The sequence below is a fragment of the Mizuhopecten yessoensis genome, unplaced genomic scaffold (genome assembly GCF_002113885.1).
Source record: "Mizuhopecten yessoensis strain PY_sf001 unplaced genomic scaffold, ASM211388v2 scaffold10827, whole genome shotgun sequence".
In the NCBI taxonomy this organism is placed as follows: Eukaryota; Metazoa; Mollusca; class Bivalvia; order Pectinida; family Pectinidae; genus Mizuhopecten; species Mizuhopecten yessoensis.
The window spans coordinates 118254-139438 of NW_018408741.1; the positions used below are offsets into that span (position 1 = coordinate 118254).

Below are 21185 nucleotides of genomic sequence, written 5' to 3' on the forward strand. Positions count from 1 at the left end.
CCCCCCACCCCCACGCTAATTTCCGGGCCAACAAGAGTGATTAATATAAGTGGAAATAACTTGTTTCAAAATTATTGTAAAATAAATCAAGTTTATATTTTATATTCTCTTCTTTTAGCATTGCCATTAATCTTCTCTTTCAAATATGCATTTCCAGTCATTTCAGTTGAAATGTTTGACAAATTTGTAACAAAATTTCCTTGACACTAAATCCTCAAAAATATGGATGATATGTATGCCAGTGGACCAGTGGAGGTATTCTTTCCTCACAGACATAATCTAGTTTTAAGATATGTTTATATTTATGATATACTAATTCCATTGTGTGGTTGTTGCATATTTGCATATTCATTTTCATATCCTTTATAATGTAGGTCAACCACGCCAAGATCACAGAGTGGAGACTAACTACAGTTTTGGTTTAGCCACTTCCGAAACCTTAACTATTCCTGCCAATTTTCTCTCCAACCCAATGCCATCATTCAGCTGGACATTCCAAACCTCCCCAGTGTCACCTGCAACAACACTTGCTAATGGGAGTGAAAACTTTGCGATACATAATACCTTTGCCATGAAGAACCTGTCTTCATTGTCAGTGGGAACACGATTAACTATAAAAGTGGACTGGTTTGGAGTGTACAATGTCACAGCAACAAACAGTCAGGGCAGTGAAACTATCAGCTTTTCAGCTGTGGCCAAAGGTGAACAGATGCTACTTTTGTACTTTCATATAATACAATAATTGTTATAAACTGTTTATGATAGTAACATACAGTCATTAGCTCACCTGCCCATTAAAGGACAATATAGGCAGTGGCGTAGTATTCATTGTTTATCGCCCAGCATCAACATTGAAGTTAAACAACAATAAAGGTACAAAAAGGTCAAATAAGAAAAAAAATAACACTGCTTTTGTAACAAGAGCAAGACTGGCCTATTATTATTTCATTCCACATACATGTATGGGGACAGAGGGGCATTGCCCAATAGGAAAAATACAGGTAAATGTATAAAATCCTTCTTTATGAATGGAAATATTTTAACAGAGAATTTAACCAAATTTATTTAGGGAAGCTTTTGGCAAAATGTTCTGGATTTTGTATAAGCAGGAGGTGTGCCTGCTCAGGTGGCAGAGCAACAGGCCCAATAATGGAAAGAGATTCAAATCTTTAAAATCCTTCTCACTCTGTATGAATGGAGGGATGTTAACCAATTTTGTTGTAAAGCATCCTTAGGCGCTGGGAACTCAATTTTGTATTTGAAATGGCCCCTAGAGGGACAAGGCATAATATTTAAATTATGATTAATGTCCTATTTTTGAAATGTTTGAGATCCCCACCCTATATATCCAATACAAAATTTATTAAACACTTTGAGAGGCTTTTAACGTCACAGGGGTCAAATATGTCAAATGCTTCAAATGACTTCTGATAAAGATTGGCTGGTGACTTCCTGGGATTTAGCCCAACAAAGTTTGAGAATGAAAATGACCTTGACTTACTTTCAAGGTCACAGAAGTCAGATATGTCTAATGTTTAAAACGACTTCTTCTGAAGAACTGAAACGTATAGAAGCTAAATATTTGGTAGGTAGCTTCCTGGGAAAAGAGCTTAACAAAGTCTGAGAATGAAAATGACTTTGACCTACTTTTAAGGGCATAAAGGCATAAAATTATAATATTTGGCTGGTGACTTCCTGGGATAGAGCTCACCACAGTTTGCGAATGAAAATGACCTCAACCTACTTTAGAGGTCACAGAGGTCAACAACATTTTAAAGGATTTGTTTTTAAGAACTAAAAGGAATGGATTCATAAGATTTGGCTGGTACCATTTTGGAATAAAGCTTACCAATTTGAGAAGGAAAATGACTTTGACCTACTTACAAGGTCAAAGGGGAAAATATGTCAAGCAACTTCTGCAGAAGAATAAAAAAGTATAGAATCTTTATAACAATATATTTTTCAACAGATGGAGCCAACAAAGTTTGCGTGGGAAATATTTGTAGTGCAATATAATATTTAATGAGAAGATTTTGCTATGACTGCTTAACTATTCAGGTGAGCGATACAGGCCCTCTGGGCCTCTTGTATTATTATTTTATTAGCTTACCTGCCCACAGGGAATGTGGGCTTATTCCATGGAGCAGCGTCCGTCGTCTGTCCGTTTGTTAACTTTTCCTTTAAAATGTGCTCGAGATGAGGGCTGTTCTGTTGGCTCTGCAGTCTCTTCGGGAGATCCTGCATTCCAAGGTGGTTTGTGTGGCTACGGACAACTCTTAAGTTGTCGCTTATCTGAAGAGACAGGTGGGAACCAGGTCTCACACTCTGTGTGCCCTCGCTATCCGCATTCTTCTTCTTTGTCAGGAAATGCAGTTGACAATTTGTGTCAAGCATCTACCAGGCAGGTTGAATGTTCTGGTGGATACTCTTTCCAGGCACCGCCCGCCGGTTTTTACAGAGTGGCAACTGAATCACTCGATTTTTGTAGGGAAATTGTCAGGTCCGGAGATCTTCCACCTTCACGCCTGGAAGCTATCTCAGGAGGCCTCGCTAGGGCGGGCTTTTCTAGGACGTGTCAGATCACATCGCTCGATCAGGTAGGTCTTCCTCATCTGCCTTCTACCAGTCACAGTGGAAGATTTATTGTGATTGGTGTGTCAGCAGGAAGGTTGATCCCATCAAGGCTACTGTCCAGGTGATTGCAGACTTCCTTCTTCTGTTCAGGGACGGCAATATTGCCCCTGGCACTATCGCTGGTTATCGCACGGCCATTGCTAGTGTTCTCTCTGTTCATGGTAGGTCGGAGGTAGGCTCGTCCTCCTCTCTTTCTGCCTTGATTAGGAGGTTTGGGTTGGACAGGCCTAGGGTCCGGCAGTTGGCTCCACAGTGGAATTTGCCACTGGTGCTCGAATCGCTGATGCGGGCAATTTATGAGCCTTTAGTGTCTGCCTCCTTGAAATTTGTTACCTACAAGGCAGTATTCCTTATTGCCTTGGTCATGCCTTGTCTTCTCACCCCTCTTGCCTCCGGTGGTCCAGGAATTACTCTGCCGTTATCCTTCTCACTGATCCTGCCTTCATGGCTAAGATTCAGGTTCCTGGCTTCTCGCCCAGTCCTATTAAGATTTCGTCTTTGACTGCCTTCGTTGGGTCTGAGGAGCAGGATAGGTTGCTCTGTCCCTGTCAAAGAATTTTCACAGAATCAAAATATTTGAATTCTTTCTTCTTCTGTATGATTAGATTGATTTTAAACTAATTTTGAGAAGAGCATCCTTGGGGGCAATTGGGACTCAATTTTGTAAAACGAAGGGTATGCCCCCTCCACCCCCCACCCTCTGGGGACAGAGGGTTGGGACCAAATGGAGGTAAATCTTTAAAATTCTTTTCTTCTTTCTTGATTGGAGGAATTGTTACTAAAATTTGTGGGAAGTATCTTTGGGCAGAGGGGACCCAATTTGGTATAAACAGAGGATATGTGCCCCTCCCCCTTGGGGCAGGGGCCAATAGGGGACTTGAGGTAAATCTTCGAAAGTCCTTCTTCAGTTTGATTGTAATGATTTTAAACAAATTTGTTCCATTTTGCAAGGGGGAATCAGTTTTGTATAAAAAGAAATTGTGACCCCTTGGGGTAGAGGGGCTGGGCCCAATAGGGGGAACATATAGTGCTACATGTTTAAAATCTTTTTCTTCAGCAAATTTGAAGGGATTTCTGAAGAGCATCCTTTGGCATCATTTTTCTATAAATTGAAGATTGTTATGTTAAAACTAGCAGCCTCTGTTCCTTCCACTTTCACATGGTAGGAAATTTCACAAATGGATGGATTAATATCGTTAGTGAAATTAAAAGCCTCATGAATATGAGCAACTATACAGTAAATGTTTCATTTTAATGATATTCTTGGAGTGTTGAGAGTGTTTTATCAGAAGAAAATGGCATATCATGGTATTTTTGTTTTAAGTGGCCAGTTACATCAGGCTAAACAAGTGCACATATTGGCACACACCAATCCAATTTACAAAAAGAAATCACCTCTTTTAACTTACCAACTACCCGCTTCCCAGGTTAAGAAAAAATAAATTGGTGCATGTTTTTCATTTTCTCTCCCAGGAAAACCAGACCTTCCAAAGGATGGAAAAGTTATTTGCCCTTACCAAGACCGTGCTATCCTAAGCTGGAGTCCAGCGTTCAATGGGGGATCTACCCAGACATTTGCTGTGGGGATAAAGATTCATCAGGATGACAGTTTTATAATTGATAAAAGCCTGAATAATTTAAATGATCCAGGGCCTCGGCAAATCATCAACATTACAGTATCAGGTCTGACATCTGATACACAGCATTTTTTTATGGTATATGCTAGGAATGACTTTGGCAACTCAACATTTGAGGAGGAAATCAACTGTACAACTAAAGGTAATGTTATTCAGTCTTATTTTTATCCTTAATCACTTAACCGAACATAAAACATTTATCATATAAACTCAACACTAATGTACAGTATCTGTATGGGTGTTGCCTTCGACAGTCCAACTGCTTTATTGTATAAAAATACAAGAAAAATAGAAGCATGTATTCCTTCCAAGTGTTCATTTATACTAAAACTTGCAATTACAAAAGGATGCAAAGGCTTCAACTACTCTGAAACATTCAACTTTAAAAAAATGGTGTGCTTGCCTAGACTGCCAAGATTTGAATGACCACTGTTACCACTTTACTTTTTCACTACAACTCTTGACAGGCAAGTAATACAAACACCATATAAAGTCATGTGACCTTCACGTTAAATTCAATTACCTGTACTATCTTGTCCTACAAACTAGACACCCATGACACTTCTATGTTTATTAACATTGGTGTCACAATTGGCTATGATTTCATTTCTTAAAACATTCACCAAAAATAATAATTCCTTATTTGTTGTTTATTTTTTTAAGCTGAGCCTGCCCCTGAAAGCTCTCATTTAGGACCAATAATTGGAGGAGTGGTTGGATCGATAGTAGCAATCATCGCAGTGATTGTTATCATCATCATTGTCAAAGCAAAAAGAAGGAAGTCGGGAAGGAAAAGAAAAGGTAAAATGGTCATATCTTTTTTAGGTCACCTGAGAGAAAGTCTCAAGTGACCTATTCTAATCGCCCTTTGTCCGTCATAGTCCATCGTGCATCGTCTGTCGACCGTCCATATTCGACATCTCAAAACCGCTGATCTGATTTCAATAACATTTTGCAGAAACCTTCCTTGGTCAAATATGCACCAAAAATGTGAATTATATATGGTTCCCACCCCAGGGGCACTGAGGGGCGGGGCTAAAAGTGGTCAAATTGGCTTAAATTTTAAAAATCTTCTCCAGACCCAGTTATGCTGGAAACCAATACTCTTCATAGGTGGAAGAGTCTTGAGGTACTTTATCTAAATTGTGAATTTCATGACCCTTGAGCTTCACCTTTGCCCCTGGGGAGAGGGTGAAATTTACTTTAGTTTATATAGGAAAATGCAACTTTTGGGTATATTTTGTTTATATTCTACTGGAAATCATTTAACCTTGATTTACATTATAACCATGAGATGACAGTTTGATACTTTGACAATTTTTAGCTCACCTGGCACAAAGTGCCCTTATGCCGTGGCGCGGCGTCCGTCGTCCGTACGTCCGTCCATCCGGCGTCCGGCGTCAATATTTTACTTTAAACGACTTCTTCTTAATAACCAAAAGGCCTAGGGCGATGATATTTGGCCAGTAGCAGGGTTGGGAGAAGGGCGACCAAGTTTGTTCAAATGAATGACCTTCAATAATATGCAAGGTCACAGGGGTCAATTGTCTTAAAAAACCTTTAAACATCTTCTTCTCGATAACCAAACGGGCCATGGAGATGATATTTGGCCAGTCGCATGTTTGGGTGAAGGGCTACCTAGTTTGTTCAAATGAATGACCTTCAATAATATGCAAGGTCACAGGAGTCAATTGTCTTAAAAACTACTGGAAATCATTTAACCTTGATTTACATTCTAACCATGAGATGACAGTTTGATACTTTGACAATTTTTGGCTCACCTGGCACAAAGTGCCCTTATGCCGTAGCGCGGCGTCCGTCGTCCGTGCGTCCGTCCATCCGGCGTCCGGCGTCAATATTTTACTTTAAACGATTTCTTCTTAATAACCAAAAGGCCTAGGGCGATGATATTTGGCCAGAAGCAAACTGGGATGAAGGGGTCACAAAGTTTGTTAAAATTAATGACCTTCCCCCATTTTCAAGGTCACAGGGGTCAAATATGTTAAAAAAAATAAACATCTTCTTCTCGATAACCAAACTGGCCATGGAGATGATATTTGGCCAGTAGCATGTTTGGGTGAAGGGCTACCAAGTTTGTTCAAATGAATGACCTTCAATAATATGCAAGGTCACAGGGGTCAATTGTCTTAAAAAACCTTTAAACATCTTCTTCTCGATAACCAAACTGCCCATGGAGATGATATTTGGCCAGTAGCATGCTTGGGTGAAGGGCTAACAAGTTTGTTCAAATTAATGACCACCCATTTTCAAGGTCACAGGGGTCAAATATGTTAAGAACTTTAAACAACTTCTTCTGAATAACCCAAATGCCCTGGGTGATGATATTTGGCCAGTAGCATGCTGGGATGAAGGGCTACCAAGTTTGTTCAAATGGATGATCTTCAATTATATTCAAGGTCACAGGGGTCAATTGTCTTAAAAACACCTTTGAACGACTTCTTCTTAATAACCAAAAGGCCTAGGGTGATGATATTTGGCCAGAAGCAAACTGGGATGAAGGGGCCACAAAGTTTGTTAAAATTAATGACCTTCACCCATTTTCAAGAACACAGGGGTCAAATATGTTAAAAAAAAAATAAACATCTTCTCGATAACCAAACTGCCCATGGAGATGATATTTGGCCAGTAGCATGTTTGGGTGAAGGGCTACCAAGTTTGTTCAAATTAATGACCTTCACCCATTTTCAAGGTCACAGGGGTCAAATATGTTAAAAAAAAATAAACATCTTCTCGATAACCAAACCGCCCATGGAGATGATATTTGGCCAGTAGCATGTTTGGGTGAAGGGCTACCAAGTTTGTTCAAATGAATGACCTTCAATAATATGCAAGGTCACAGGAGTCAATTGTCTTAAAAAACCTTTAAACATCTTCTTGTCGATAACCAAACTGCCCATGGAGATGATATTTGGCCAGTAGCATGCTTGGGTGAAGGGCTACCAAGTTTGTTCAAATGAATGACCTTCAATAATATGCAAGGTCACAGGAGTCAATTGTCTTAAAAAACCTTTAAACATCTTCTTGTCGATAACCAAACTGCCCATGGAGATGATATTTGGCCAGTAGCATGCTTGGGTGAAGGGCTACCAAGTTTGTTCAAATTAATGACCTTCACCCATTTTCAAGGTCACAGGGGTCAAATATGTTAAAAACTTTAAACAACTTCTTCTGAATAACCAAAATGCCCTGGGCGATGATATTTGGCCAGTAGCATGCTGGGATGAAGGGCTACCAAGTTTGTGCAAACGGATGACCTTCAATTATATTCAAGGTCACAAGGGTCAATTGTTTTAAAAAAAACTTTGAACGACTTCTTCTTAATAACCAAAAGGCCTAGGGTGATGATATTTGGCCAGAAGCAAACTTGGATGAAGGGGCCACAAAGTTTGTTAAAATTAATTACCTTCACCCATTTTCAAGGTCACAGGGGTCAAATATGTTAAAAAAAAAATAAACATCTTCTTCTCGATAACCAAACTGCCCATGGAGATGATATTTGGCCAGAAGCATGTTTGGGTGAAGGGCTACCAAGTTTGTTCAAATGAATGACCTTTAATAATATGCAAGGTCACAGGAGTCAATTGTCTTAAAAAACCTTTGGACATCTTCTTCTCGATAACCAAACTGCCCATGGAGATGATATTTGGCCAGTAGCATGCTTGGGTGAAGGGCTACCAAGTTTGTTCAAATGAATGACCTTCAATTATATTCAAGGTCACAAGGGGTCAATTGTCTTAAAAAAACCTTTAAACATCTTCTTCTGAATAACCAAACTGTCCAGGGTGATGATATTTGGCCAGTAGCATGCTGAGATGAAAGGCTACAAAGTTTGTTCAAATGAATGACCTTCACCCATATTCAAGAAACAACTTCTTCAGAAAAACGAAGAGGCCTAGGGTGATAATATTTGGCCAGTAACATGCTGGGATGAAGGGCTGCCAGGATTTTTCAAATAAATGACCTAGACTTATATTCAAGGTCACAGGTGTCAAATATGTTAAAAACATTTAATCAATTTCTTCTGAATAACCAAGAGGCCTAGGGTGATGATAGTTGGCCAGTAACATGCTGGGATGAAGGGCTACGAGGTTTGTTTAAATAAATGACCTTGACTTATATTCAAGGTCACAGAGGGCAAATATGTCTTAAACATTTAAACAACTTCTTCTGAATAACCAATAGGCTGAGGGTGATGATATTTGGCTAGTAGCATGCTGGGATGAAGGGCTATAAAGTTTGTTCAAATGAATGACCATCATCTTTTTCCAAGGTCACAGGGTTAAATATGTTCTAAACCTTTAAACAACTTCTTCTGAATAACCAAGAGGCCTAGGATAATGCCAGTAACATGCTGGGATGAAGGACTACCAAGTTCAAATAAATGACCTTGACATATGTGTTTTAAGGTCACGGGTCAAATATGTTTAAAACCAAGTGAATGACCTTCACCCATATTCAAGGTCACTGGTCAATATATGTTTATATCTTTAAATGATTTGTTTGTATAACCAAAAGGACCAGGGTAATGATATTTTTTCCAGAAGCATGCTGGGTTGGAAGACTATAAACTCTGTTCAACCTAATATTATAATGTCCTTGTTCGACAATCAAGGTCACAGGTGTCATATGTTTAAATCTTTTAATAGGTTCTTATGAATGAAACACTGATATTTTGCCTGTAGCTGTATTTTAGTCCACTTTTAAGATTACTTATCTTACAAATATCAAATTTTAGGACGGAAGGGAAAATTCTTTGAGAATCAGCCTGAAGGCTGAGGGGAATAATTCTTGTATTTCATGCTTGTTCGAGCATGCGCACACTCCTTTCAAAGAGTTAAAATATATGCAAATTAGGCCGTATAAAACCGGCCCACGAAGTCCACCCGGCAACCTTTAAAGCATAAAGATCAGTTGTTGACAAAATCAGGGCGGTTAACATGGGGGGGAAAGAAAATTATTCCCTCAGCCTTCAGGCTGATTCTCAAAGAATCCTCCTTATCCGTCACTAAAGCTCGGATGATGGGGGAATTCTTTTCCGAACAACCTTTCGGCTTTCGGGGAATAATTCTTGCATGTTTAAAGTTTTGTCAACATCTGAATAACATCAACCAACATAGAGAAAATAATAACTCCAGGCTAAAAATTCATTCAAATATATAATTCTGTGAAAACTCAACAAAACATTCACAATTTATGTTGAAACCCGCGCCAATATGGAATTGGAGAATTCAGTCGCCGAAACATCTGTATCACGACGATAAAATTTAGCAAATGTACTAGCCGAAGCCCATTTTGCTGTCCGCAAAATGCTGCCCATGGGTACACCACCCGCATAGGCAGCCGATGTAGAGGCTCCTCTAGTGGAATGTGCTTTGAAACAATTGTCCACACCAGCACTTCCAAGAACAGTTTTTACCCATCTGGCAATAGTTGAGGTTAATACCGCCTCAAAAGTTTTAAATGAAACAAAAAGTTTCCTACTCTTCCTTTGATTCTAAGTAACCTCCAAGTATCGTATTAAAGTCGATATTACACATAGTCTTACATCAATATATTTACATAATCTGAGCGTTTGATTCGCATGCCCAGGTCGTGAAGTCTTTAACAGATCTCTAATAACAAAAGTATAAACACTTCCATCGGATGATCGATGCATAAAATCTATGTCTAGAGCTCCCAGGGTTTGAGCCCTCTGGGCTGTCATCAAAGCAACCAATGTCACTAATTTCATTGACAACTCCCGCAAAGACATATCTTCTACCGCAGGTAAAGTTTTTATGTAGTCCAAAACGACGGACACGTCCCACGTCCCCACATAGCGAGGTAGCGAGGGATTCCTGTTAAACAATCCCTTCATTACCCGCGTAATCAAAATGCTGTCTTTACACACATTCACTCCGCACATCTGTAAAGTCTGAGACAGCATTGATCTGTGCGTATAAATAACACTATAGGATTTACCTTTCTCTGCCAAAAATAGTAGATAATTAACTACGTCCTTCTCAGTCGTTTTAGTATAATCGATCCCCCGTTGATGACACCAATTTGTCCACTGGTTCCATCCCAGATTGTAGGCTTTATTGGTACCCGGCCGCCAGGACTGTAGGACCGCCTCGCCAACGTCAGCTGGTAAGCCCTTCTTCGCCAAACTTTTCCTGATACAACGCACCCGATCAGGTTCAGGGATCTGGAAAGAGGATGTACAGCATGGTCATGTGGGAGAACCAACAAGTCTGTCAATTTAGGCAATCTGACCGGAGTCTCAATTATCATATCCAATAAGATTGGAAACCATGGCTGAGTACTCCAGTTTGGCACCACAATAATAGCCTTATCAACCTCATCATGCTGAATCTTTTGCAAAACTCTGGATACCAAACAAAATGGTGGAAACAGATATGGTGAAAACTCTGCCCATAACAAAGTAAAAGCATCCACCGCCTCTGATCCTGGATCAGGGTTCCAAGATACATATCTATTCACCTTAAAATTCAACCTCGTTGCAAACAAATCAATATCTGGTTTGAAAAATTGTGACACAGTTCTATCAAAAATGCTAGGGTTTAAACTCCACTCTGTTTGATTATTAAAGTTTCTAGACAGATAATCAGCCTTAATATTTTCTACCCCAGGTATATGAGTAGCCGACAACACAATGTCGGGACGCGTCAGTAGTAATAAATACAGTGGGGTCCTTATATCTAATGGGCTTACCATTGAGTCTTACAAGATTCTTTTCCCACCATACTATCTCGTCCAAACTTTAGTTGACAACGTAACCGGTGCGTCATAATCATCCAGAGAAAACCTTTACGCCTTGACTTTATCGGCCTCTTGGCTTCTATAATAAAACGGACCAATAAGTACCGCCCTAAAAGAGGATGTGATGCATCCGATCAGTGAGGCTAGCTTCCGGATTATACAGATTATCATAGATTTCACCTCCTCACACTTTAACAGGAGTTTGGATATTTTCTCTTCAGGTAAAAACACCTTAAAATCAGAATCGATAATGTACCCCAAATGTGTAATGACTTGACAGGGGATGACTACTGACTTCTCTCGATGTATCTGGAAGCCCACTAACTCTAAAACTGACATGAGTTTCTCTGTGTCGTCCCAACACTTTTCTCTCTCTGCCGCCTTTGTCAGAGAATCATCGATATAATAAAATGTAACGACTCCCTGGCTACGGAGATGATTTCTATGATGTTCAGCTATCGGTACATTAAAATATGCATCTTTCAGATCAACCGAAGTGAAAAAGTCTAGTGCAAATTCAATTTCATAACCCTGCACTGAACTTAACACCCACTGATCTGATGTTAAACAACTCCATTCATCTATGAAATCTTTTAATTTACCAGACGGTTTACTTATCGTTTCCGTTACTGTCCTGCCTTGGACTGGCCCTGGTTGGACCGGCTCATGTGCTGGGACGACCTTCTGGTGCGCCTTTACCCGGTAGTCCTGCAGGTAGGGCGTAAGAATTGTACCTGCTGCCCCCAATTGCATGATCGTAAGAGGCGACTAAATTTGGGACCTTAACTCTTCTCTCCTTTCTAAATAACTTTCTTTTTCCTAATGTCTCCCTTGACAATGCCTCACTTTTGGCCATTTGTTGAGCGTTCGCCCCTGTGAGGAAGGCTTTGGGTTCTGTCCCCTGGCCGAGACATACCAAAGTCTTTAAAAATGGCAGTTTCTACTCCTGCTTAACGCTCAGCAAATAAGGAGTTGGACGACTGGTTCGCCCGTTGTCAGTATAATGTGACCGGGTGGGGCATCCTGCTGGGTGGCTTCGGCAGTGTGTTTCAGTGAGGTAGCACTATAAAGTCGGCATCAGTTCCGCGCTATTACAAGAAGACAAACACTAATATATCGCAGCCTCCCAAAATACACACACATACACTACACGCATGCATCTTGCACACAGGGGAGGCCGTCCTTAAATGACCTAAGCTGTTAATAGGACGTTAAACAAAATCAAACAAACAAACCTTTACCCGGTCGATCGACCGACCCCTGGGTCCTCCTCGGCCTCGCCATGGGCCCTGTCCCCAGGTGTTCTGTCCGTACTGACCCTGCCAACCTGACTGTTTTTTTTACCTGTACTTTTGTGCATACTGGGTGTACTGCTGATAGTGCCCCCTTCTACCAGTGGTGCACTTATTCATCTCGTCCAACTCCTTAATTCTCTTCGCCACATTGTCCCCGAATAATTCGGATGTAATTGGAGTATCGTTATTGCCCATGCAGCCAGGTGCTTCTGAGGCAGATTAGACCTCATCATTTGTCTCCGCCGAATGGATATCTCATAAAACACGTTACACAGTACACTGACAGAGTCTGAAAGGAGGCCTCTAGCGGCCCCCAAATCAAGCGTACTGCTTGTTCTCATGTTCTCGACTAACTGTATAATGGGGACCATTCCATGGCCCACTAACCTTTGGACCTCCTGCATGGCCACATCTCTCGTTCTCGTCTGGCTACCCAGAAAATTCCATACATCCACGTTTGTTCTGTGTGGTATAAACGCCTCTGCGTTCTTCGGGATTTTGTACTTATCTGTAAGTGCCGACACGTCGGCCCTCGCTCTCACAGCCTTGGTAACACTGCTCGCTACCTTCTCGGACACCGCGGGCCCGAGTTTGTGTTTATCGTAAATGTCCGCCAATTGAAAATCGAACTCATCGTTCTCTGGCTCTTCTGGAGCTTCGTCCCCAGAGTCAAACAGCAATAAATTGGCCCCAGACTGCGTCTGAGCCGTTTGACCACACTCTTCCTCGTCGAGGAACCCGGAAGCGGAAGCCATAGGCAACTATCGTTGCTCGTCACGCTTTCTCTCGTTATCCGCGATAACGTTAGTCAGCTGACTAATGACACTCAATACTGTGTCTAACTTCCCATCTCCACGTGCCTTTTTATTCACAGACTGCGTCTGTTTAGTGTTCGCACGCTTTTTGTTAACACTTTTCACATTATTATTGTCAGGTTTCGCCGTGACCTTGGCCTTCATGCCACGTGTGTTCAAAGCCGGCGGCTGAGAAGGAGACCGACTAATAATGGGGTCGCTATTCACCACGACCTCATCCCCAACGTGCCTACAAGTACGTCGGAGGTCGACGTAGTCGAGGTCTTCTTCCTCCTCCCCCGAATAACTCAGACACAGCGTCTTCTGAGGAGACGCCCATGTTACTATCGGTCCCTACAGAACAAAAATAAATAAAATGAGCGTCAAAAAAAATAACCCCTGGTATCACCAGTGTCAAGAAAACGACTCTGCGACCGACCAAGTGCAATAAAACAACACTCTTCCTTGTAAGGTAAGATTTACTTACCAAATTTTTCTTCTCTCGAGACACCTGGTCTCTCGTGCAGCTCAAGCAAAAATGTGACGGTTGGACCTCGTGGTCCGGTTTTATACGGCCTAATTTGCATATATTTTATCTCTTTGAAAGGAGTGTGCGCGTGCGCAAACAAGCATGAAATGCAAAATTTATTCCCCGAAAGCCGAAAGGCTGGTCAGAAAAGAACCAAGTTGACCAACAGACAGCCATCTTGAATTTGAGAAGGAAAGTTTGTTATCATTATTTCTCAGAATGTTCAGGAGGGGTCTTTCACATGAAGGTTCCCTATGGTTCCGACATAGAATTAATGAATTGGAAGTTGGTACAATCGTGGGTGCCAAGATCCCTCTGAGATCTCTTGTTACTTTAAACAACTTCTTTTGAATAACCAAGGCCCAGGATGATAATACTGTGCCAGTAACATGCCGGCAAATTTGTTCTTATGAATGACATTGACCTATATTCAAGGTCTCAGGGGTCAAATATGTTTTAAATCTTCTAAATAATCAAATGGCCAAGTAACATGTTGGGATTTAGGACTTCCATGTTTGTTCAAATCAATGGCTTTGACTTATAATCAAGGTCACAGGGATGAAATATATTTTAAATCTTTAAACGACTTCTTCTTATATAATAACGATAAGGCGCAGAATGTTGATTTCTGGGCAGTAGCATGCTTGGATGAAGGGCATCTAAGTTTGTTCAAAGCAATGACCTTGACTTATATTCAAGGTCATAGGGGTCATATGATTAAATTTTTTAAATGACTTCTTCTGAATAACCATATGGCCCAGAATGTTGATATTTTGTCAGTAGCATGCTTTCATCAGGGGCTACAAAGTCTTAAAAATGAATTACTGGTACCTTGACCCGTATTCAAGGTCGCAGGGGTCAAATGTGTTTAAATCTTTCAAAAGGTTCATTTTAATGATTTATAGTCATAAATACTGATATTTTGCATGTATTTTAGTCCACTTTTAAGGTTACAAGTTTGAGATTAATACTAGGTGAGCATGCAGGCCCATGTAGACCGACTTTGCTTATTTCATAGAAGAGTTATTCTATAACATTAATCTAAGAATTTGCCATTTCAAAAATCATGCATCATTTTGATAATATTATACACATATGAGGCGTTAATTTTATGAAATCTTACAGATTGAACACTTCTGATTTTGCTCCATTCATCGGAATATAACCAATTTGTAGCTCTAACGTTGCATATATAAAAACTGTCTCTTCATCAGAAGCTATATGTTATCGCAGCTAAATAAATATTGGCTTTCATTTTTGTTTGCATGGTCATTTTCAGTTTTACAGTTGACATTATGGCAGTGCTTGAAATTTTCCTTCATAGAATGTCTCAATGCCTTTCAGTGATCTGTAACGAACTTGATGATTAATAAATCTTGTTTTAAAGCATAATAAAGGCACATTATTAGCTCACCTGGCCCAAAGGGCCAAGTGAGCTTATGGCATGGTGCGGCGTCCGTCGTCCGTCCGTCGTCCAACCGTCGTCAACTTTTTACTTTAAACAACTTCTTCTCAGTAACCAAAAGGCCTAGGGTAATGATATTTGGCCAGAAGCATGCTTGGATGAAGGGCTACCAAGTTTGTTCAAATAAATGACCTTCATCAATTTTCAAGGTCACAGGGGTCAAATATGTTAAAAATCTTTAAACAACTTCTTCTGAATAACCAAGTGGCTTAGGATGATGATATTTTGCCAGTAACATGCTTGGATAAAGGGCTTCCAAGTTTGTTCAAATGAATGACCTTGCCTTATATTCAAGGTCACAGGGGTCAAATATGTTAAAAACATTTAAACAACTTCTTCTGAATAACCGAGAGGCCTAGGGTGATGATATTTGGGCAGTAATATGCTGGGATGAAGGGCTACCAAGTTTGTTCAAATAAATGACCTTGACTTATATTCAAGGTCACAGAGGGCAAATATGTTTTAAACATTTAAACAACTTCTTCTGAATAACCAAAGGCCTACGGTGCTGAGATGAAGGACTACCAAGTTCAAATGAATGACCTTGACATATATACTTGAAGGTCACAAGGGTCAAATATGTTTAAAACCATTGAATGACTTCTTCTTAATAAGCAAAAGGCCAAGGGTGATGATATTTGGCCATTAACATGCTGGGATGAAGGACTACCAAGTGAATGACCTTCACCCATATTCAAGGTCACAGTGGTCAATATATGTTTAAATCTTAAAATGATTTGTTCTGTATAACCAAAAGGTCCAGGGTAATGATATTTTTCCAGAAGCATGCTGGGTTGGAAGATTATAAACTCTGTTCAACCTAATATTACAATGTCCTTGTTCGACATTCAAGGTCACAGGTATCATATGTTTAAATCTTTTAATAGGTTCTTATGAATGAAACACTGATATTTTGCCTGTAACTGTATTTTAGTCCATTTTAAGATTACAAGTGTGAGATTAATACCAGGTGAGCAATGCAGGCCCATTGGGCCTCTTGTTTAAGATATTTGAACAAAATATTGATATAAGGTAATGATTGAACCATTATTGTGTATTTTCATTGAAGATGACGACACTGAAATGATCACAAGTAAGAAACGGTAAGTTAAGTCTTATAATTATCACTTTTCCAGCATCTAGCATTTAAAGAAGGCTCCACCCTTTTGCAATTAACCAGCAGAATTCGTTGAAACTTTCACATAATGGTTAAACAACTATGAGAGGTAATTTTATGAAAATCTAAGCATTTTGACTACCTGGGGATGTTTTGGGAAAAAAAGTTTTCGTCAATTTTAATATTTTTCATTTTTTTTTGGTGTGTGGGATTGTTCGGAACAATAACAACAACAAAGAAATGAAAAGAAGAATATGCATATCAATTCAGATTTATAATCTGAGAACTTATGAAAAAAATTTCGACTGATCGCAAAAGTTCAGTCAAAAATGCTGGCGTGTAGCAGGGCACCGTTGAATGTTATTTCTTCGGTGTCCGTGACGTGATGCACCAGTGTTTCACACAATAATTTTATAACATACTGATTTTAAAATTAACAACAAAATTCAATAAGTTCGTTTTACTGAACAATCATTTATTTAACATTGGAAACCTCTGGAACCAGTATTACAAAATGTGTTCTTTATGAAAATTATTGCGGGAATGATTGTTTTACTTGCTCCCGTCCGACCGGAAGTTCTTGTGTCAAGTTGTGAGCAGAATTTCGAAAACCTGGACGTAAATGTGCTGTTATAGTCGAATATCTGTTTGAAATTAATGATTTAATGTACATTCATGATTTCAGGCACATATGATTACAAACAAATCATTTTATTTGCGTATTTTATCAACTCAAAATTGTTTCAAAATATTTCCACTTCCGTGATGCATTAATGCATCATTCGTCCCAGACCCGGTGATGCATTAATGCATCATTCGGCCTAGGCCTGGTGATGCATTAATGCATCATCAGGGCTTAAAGGGTTAATTAACCATACAAATATTTCACTTATCACAAAATATTTAAAACATGTGACACAAAGTGTATTTTATTGAAATTGCATGGATAAAAGTGATTATCTACAAGCTAAAAGCAAACAGGACACAAAGTTTCATACAAAAATAGTGGAAAGTTGTATAATTAATTTATTTTTCATTTTACAATTATTATGGTCATGCTGAGAGTTGTCTTCCTTAAAAAAAAGAACTTTTGCAGAAGGATAAAGTTTACACAATGACAGTTATTTCTTTTAAGATATATCAAAAATCGTGAAAGATATAAAAAGTATGACATCAAAAGTGACAATTTATTTTATGGTACCAAATTACTCTCAGTCATGTACACTTTAGACTTCATTCCACAGCCCGCTAAAGCACGGTATATTTAAATGTCAGGTACATAATTGTAACCAGAGGCTATCGCATGGTATGACAATCTCACATGCAAACACTTCAAAAGACTTAATTGTTTTTAAGAACTGAAAGGTATAGAATCTTAATATTTGGCTGGTAGCTTCTTTGGATTCAGCATGACAAAGTTTGAGAATGAAAATAACCTTGACCTTCTTTCAAGGTCACAGGGGCCTAATATGTCAAACACATAAAATGACTTCTTCTGAATAATCGAAAGGCATAGAATCATAATATTTGGCTGGTGGCTTCTTAGGATGCTTAGAGCCGGACAACATAAGTTCACTGAAGTAAAATGAAAATTTCCTTAACTTACTTTCAAGGTCATATGGATCAAAAGTGTTAACTTTGTAAATGACTCCTCTCAATAACTAGGAGCCACAGGGTGATGATATTTGGATTAAGGACTTCCAATGTTTTTTCAACTGAATGACTGTGTTAGGACTTTCAAAGTCACTGTGGTAAAAAGTGTTATAATCTGGTAACAGGTTTAATAACGAAGAGTCATAGGTGAGGATTTTTAGCTCACCTGGTGAGAAGGACCAAGGTGAGCTTATGCCATACCGCAGCGTCCGTCGTCCGTCATCCGTCGTCCGTCAACTTTACACTACTAGTCATGAACCACTGAGCGGATTTTAACAAAATTTGGTGTGAAGCATCCTTGGGGGAAGAAGAACCAATTTTGTATAAATGGTGGGTCTGGCCCCCAGGGGCCTGAGGGGCGGGGTCAAATAGGGAAAATATAGCAAATTATTCTTTAAAATCCTTCTTCTTCTGTAGAAATTAAAGGATTTGTTCCATATTTGGGCAGAAGCATCCTTGGGGGAATGGGAACAAAGTTTGTATAAATAGTGGGTCTGGCCCCCCTGGGGGCTTAGGGTCGGGGCCCAATAGGGGAAATATAGCAAATCATTCTTTAAAATCCTTCTTCTTCTGTAGGAATGAAGGGATTTGGTCCATATTTGGTCAGAAGCATCATTGGGGGAAGGGGAACAAAGTTTGTATAAATGGTGGGTCTGGCCCCGCTGGGGGCTGAGGGTCGGGGCCCAATAGGGGAAATATAGCAAATTCTTTAAAATCCTTCTTCTTCTGTAGAAATGGAAAGATTTGTTCCATATTTGGTCTGAAGCATCCTTGGGTGAAAGGGAACCAATTTTGTATAAACCGTGAATCTGGCCCCCCAGGTGCCTGAGGAGCGGGGCACAATAGGGGAAATATAGCAAATTATTCATTAAAATCCTTCTTCTTCTGTAGGAATTAAAGGATTTGATCCATATTTAGTGTGAAGCATCCTTGGGTAGTTCGGAAGCAATTTTGTATAAACCATGGGTCTGGCTCACCAGGGGCCTGAGGGGCGGGGCCCGATAGGGGAAACATAGCAAATAATTCTTTAAAATCCTTCTTCTTCTGTAGGAATAAAAGGATTTGGTCCATATTTGGTCTGAAGCATCCTTTGGTGAAAGGAAACCAATTTTGTATAAATGGTGGGTCTGGCCCCCTGGGGGCTTAGGGGCGGGGCCCAATAGGAGAAATATAGCAAATTCTTTAAAATCCTTCTTCTTCTGTAGGAATGAAAGGATTTTTTCCATATTTGGTCTGAAGCATATTTTGGTGAAGGGGAACCAATTTTGTATACACTGTGGATCTGGCCCCCCAGGTGCCTGAGCCGTGGGGCCCAATAGGGGAAACAAAGCAAATTATTCTTTAAAATCCTTCTTCTTCTGTAGGAATGAAAGGATTTGGTCCATATTTGGTGTGGAGCATCATTGGGTAGTGGGGAACTAATTTTGTATAAAAGGTGGGTGTGGACCCCCTGGGACATGAGGGGTGGGGCCCAATAGGGGAAATAGACGTAAATCTTCAAAATCCTTCTTCTTCAGTAGGAATGGCAGGATTTTGTCCATATTTGGTCTGAAGCATTCTTGGGTGAAGGGGAACCAATTTTGTATAAACGGTGTGTCTGACCCTGCTGTATGCATAGAGGTGGGGCCCAATAGGTAAAATAGGGGTAAAACCTTTAAAATCCTTCTTCTACCAAAGGGATTGAGGGATTTTATCCTAATTTAGTCTGGAGCATCCTTGGGCCAAGGGGACTCAATTTTGTATTAGCAGTAGGTGTGGTCTTCGAAGGGGGGCAGAAGGGCGGGGCCCAATAGGAAAAATAGAGGTAAAACCTTTAAAATCCTTCTCCGACCATCGGGATTCAGGGATTTTATCCTTATTTAGTGTGGAGCATCCTTGGGTGACAGTGACTCAACTTTGTATAATTGGTGGATATGACCCCCGTAGGGGCATAGGGGTGGGGCTCTGTTTGAAGTTAGTTCTCTATATCTCAAGTACTGGATGGATCTTTCTGAAATTTCATATGTACTAACAGCACCTACCATGGAGTGCTATATCTTTACTTCATACCAATTACTTTAATTATATTCAGGTGAGCGATACAGGCCATCTGGGCCTCTTGTTATCCTATAGCTTTATGAAAATTTAGTTTGAAATGGAGTGTCCTTGGCTCAATATAATATAATGTTATATAAACAATACTTCCACTCCTATGGGGACAGAGGGATGGGACCAAATAATGGAAGGATGTTGCTATCAGACAGAACGTATATTTTGAAATATTTGTAGTACAGTATAATATTTAATGAGAATATTTTGCTATGACTTCTTAAAAATCTAGGTGAGCGATACAAGCCCTCTGGGCCTCTTGTTTCAAATCAGAATTTGAGAAAACATACAGTTCATACAAACATTACTGTACATTCAACCATAAAAATTGATACATAAAGTATGCATCTTAATTCAGGACAGAAATTGAAGTTTGACATTTCGGGCCAAAAAAACCCATATTTTTTTTTGTGAATTTCGAGAAACAGACATAATATCTTATTTGAGTGTCAGATCAAATTAGAAATTAAAACACATCCGTATTGAACAATTTATTATATAACACAGAATTTTGCTGTTTTAAGTGACAATTTTCAAGCGGCAGCAGCATAGCAAACATATTTTACCTACTTTTTTCATCATGATTTCTAATTTTCTGTGTTTTGCTCTGATTCTCAAATAAATTACTTTGGACGGTCAATGTGGGGGTTGGCATGAAAAATCATTCCCTGGAATTCTTGTATTTCAGATCAGCAGTGGATGACAGTACAGGTAAATATAGATTCCCAAGAATATCAACACTTTTTTATCTTCCAAGTATTGTAGCTAGAACAATATCAGATAGTTCTTAAAGCCCATTATTGTGTGTCACAAAACTACATACTGTTTTTAGCTAAGGCGTTAGCCGCCAGCTATTGTTATTACTTCAGTTAATGAGCTCAAGATATTCAAAAATGTCGTTTTCACACAGACGCCTCTAGCGGTACCCACTGGTACTAAATTGAATCATCCTAATTTACCCGACCTACTGTCTTTATTATGCGTAACTTTGGACTCAAATGCACTTGAATGGCTTGTAAATATCATTCCTTTCCTTTGTAGAACATATGATCTTATCAAAACGTCGTATTCTTATTGAAAATACACCCTGTTTATCTCAATCGGGAACTGCTACTTGACTGTAGGTCATGCATGCTACACGCAACTTCCGGTAAAAATGCTTCAGTTAATGAGCTCAGATATTCATAAAC

The 21185-nt window shown here is 39.6% G+C and overlaps 1 protein-coding gene across 1 annotated transcript in view; it reads left to right on the forward strand.

The window, feature by feature from the left end:
- Window positions 1–20706, forward strand: part of LOC110462718 (nephrin-like) — a gene marked incomplete at its 3' end in the record, with an annotated part of 22733 nt that extends 2027 nt beyond the window's left edge. Inside the window, exons 2-6 of the mRNA XM_021516824.1 lie at window positions 375–701; window positions 4108–4413; window positions 4935–5072; window positions 16207–16240; window positions 20684–20706. Coding sequence (XP_021372499.1) covers window positions 473–701; window positions 4108–4413; window positions 4935–5072; window positions 16207–16240; window positions 20684–20706 — 730 coding nt within the window. The remainder of the gene's footprint in view (window positions 1–374; window positions 702–4107; window positions 4414–4934; window positions 5073–16206; window positions 16241–20683) is intronic.
- Window positions 20707–21185: the final 479 nt, after the last annotated feature.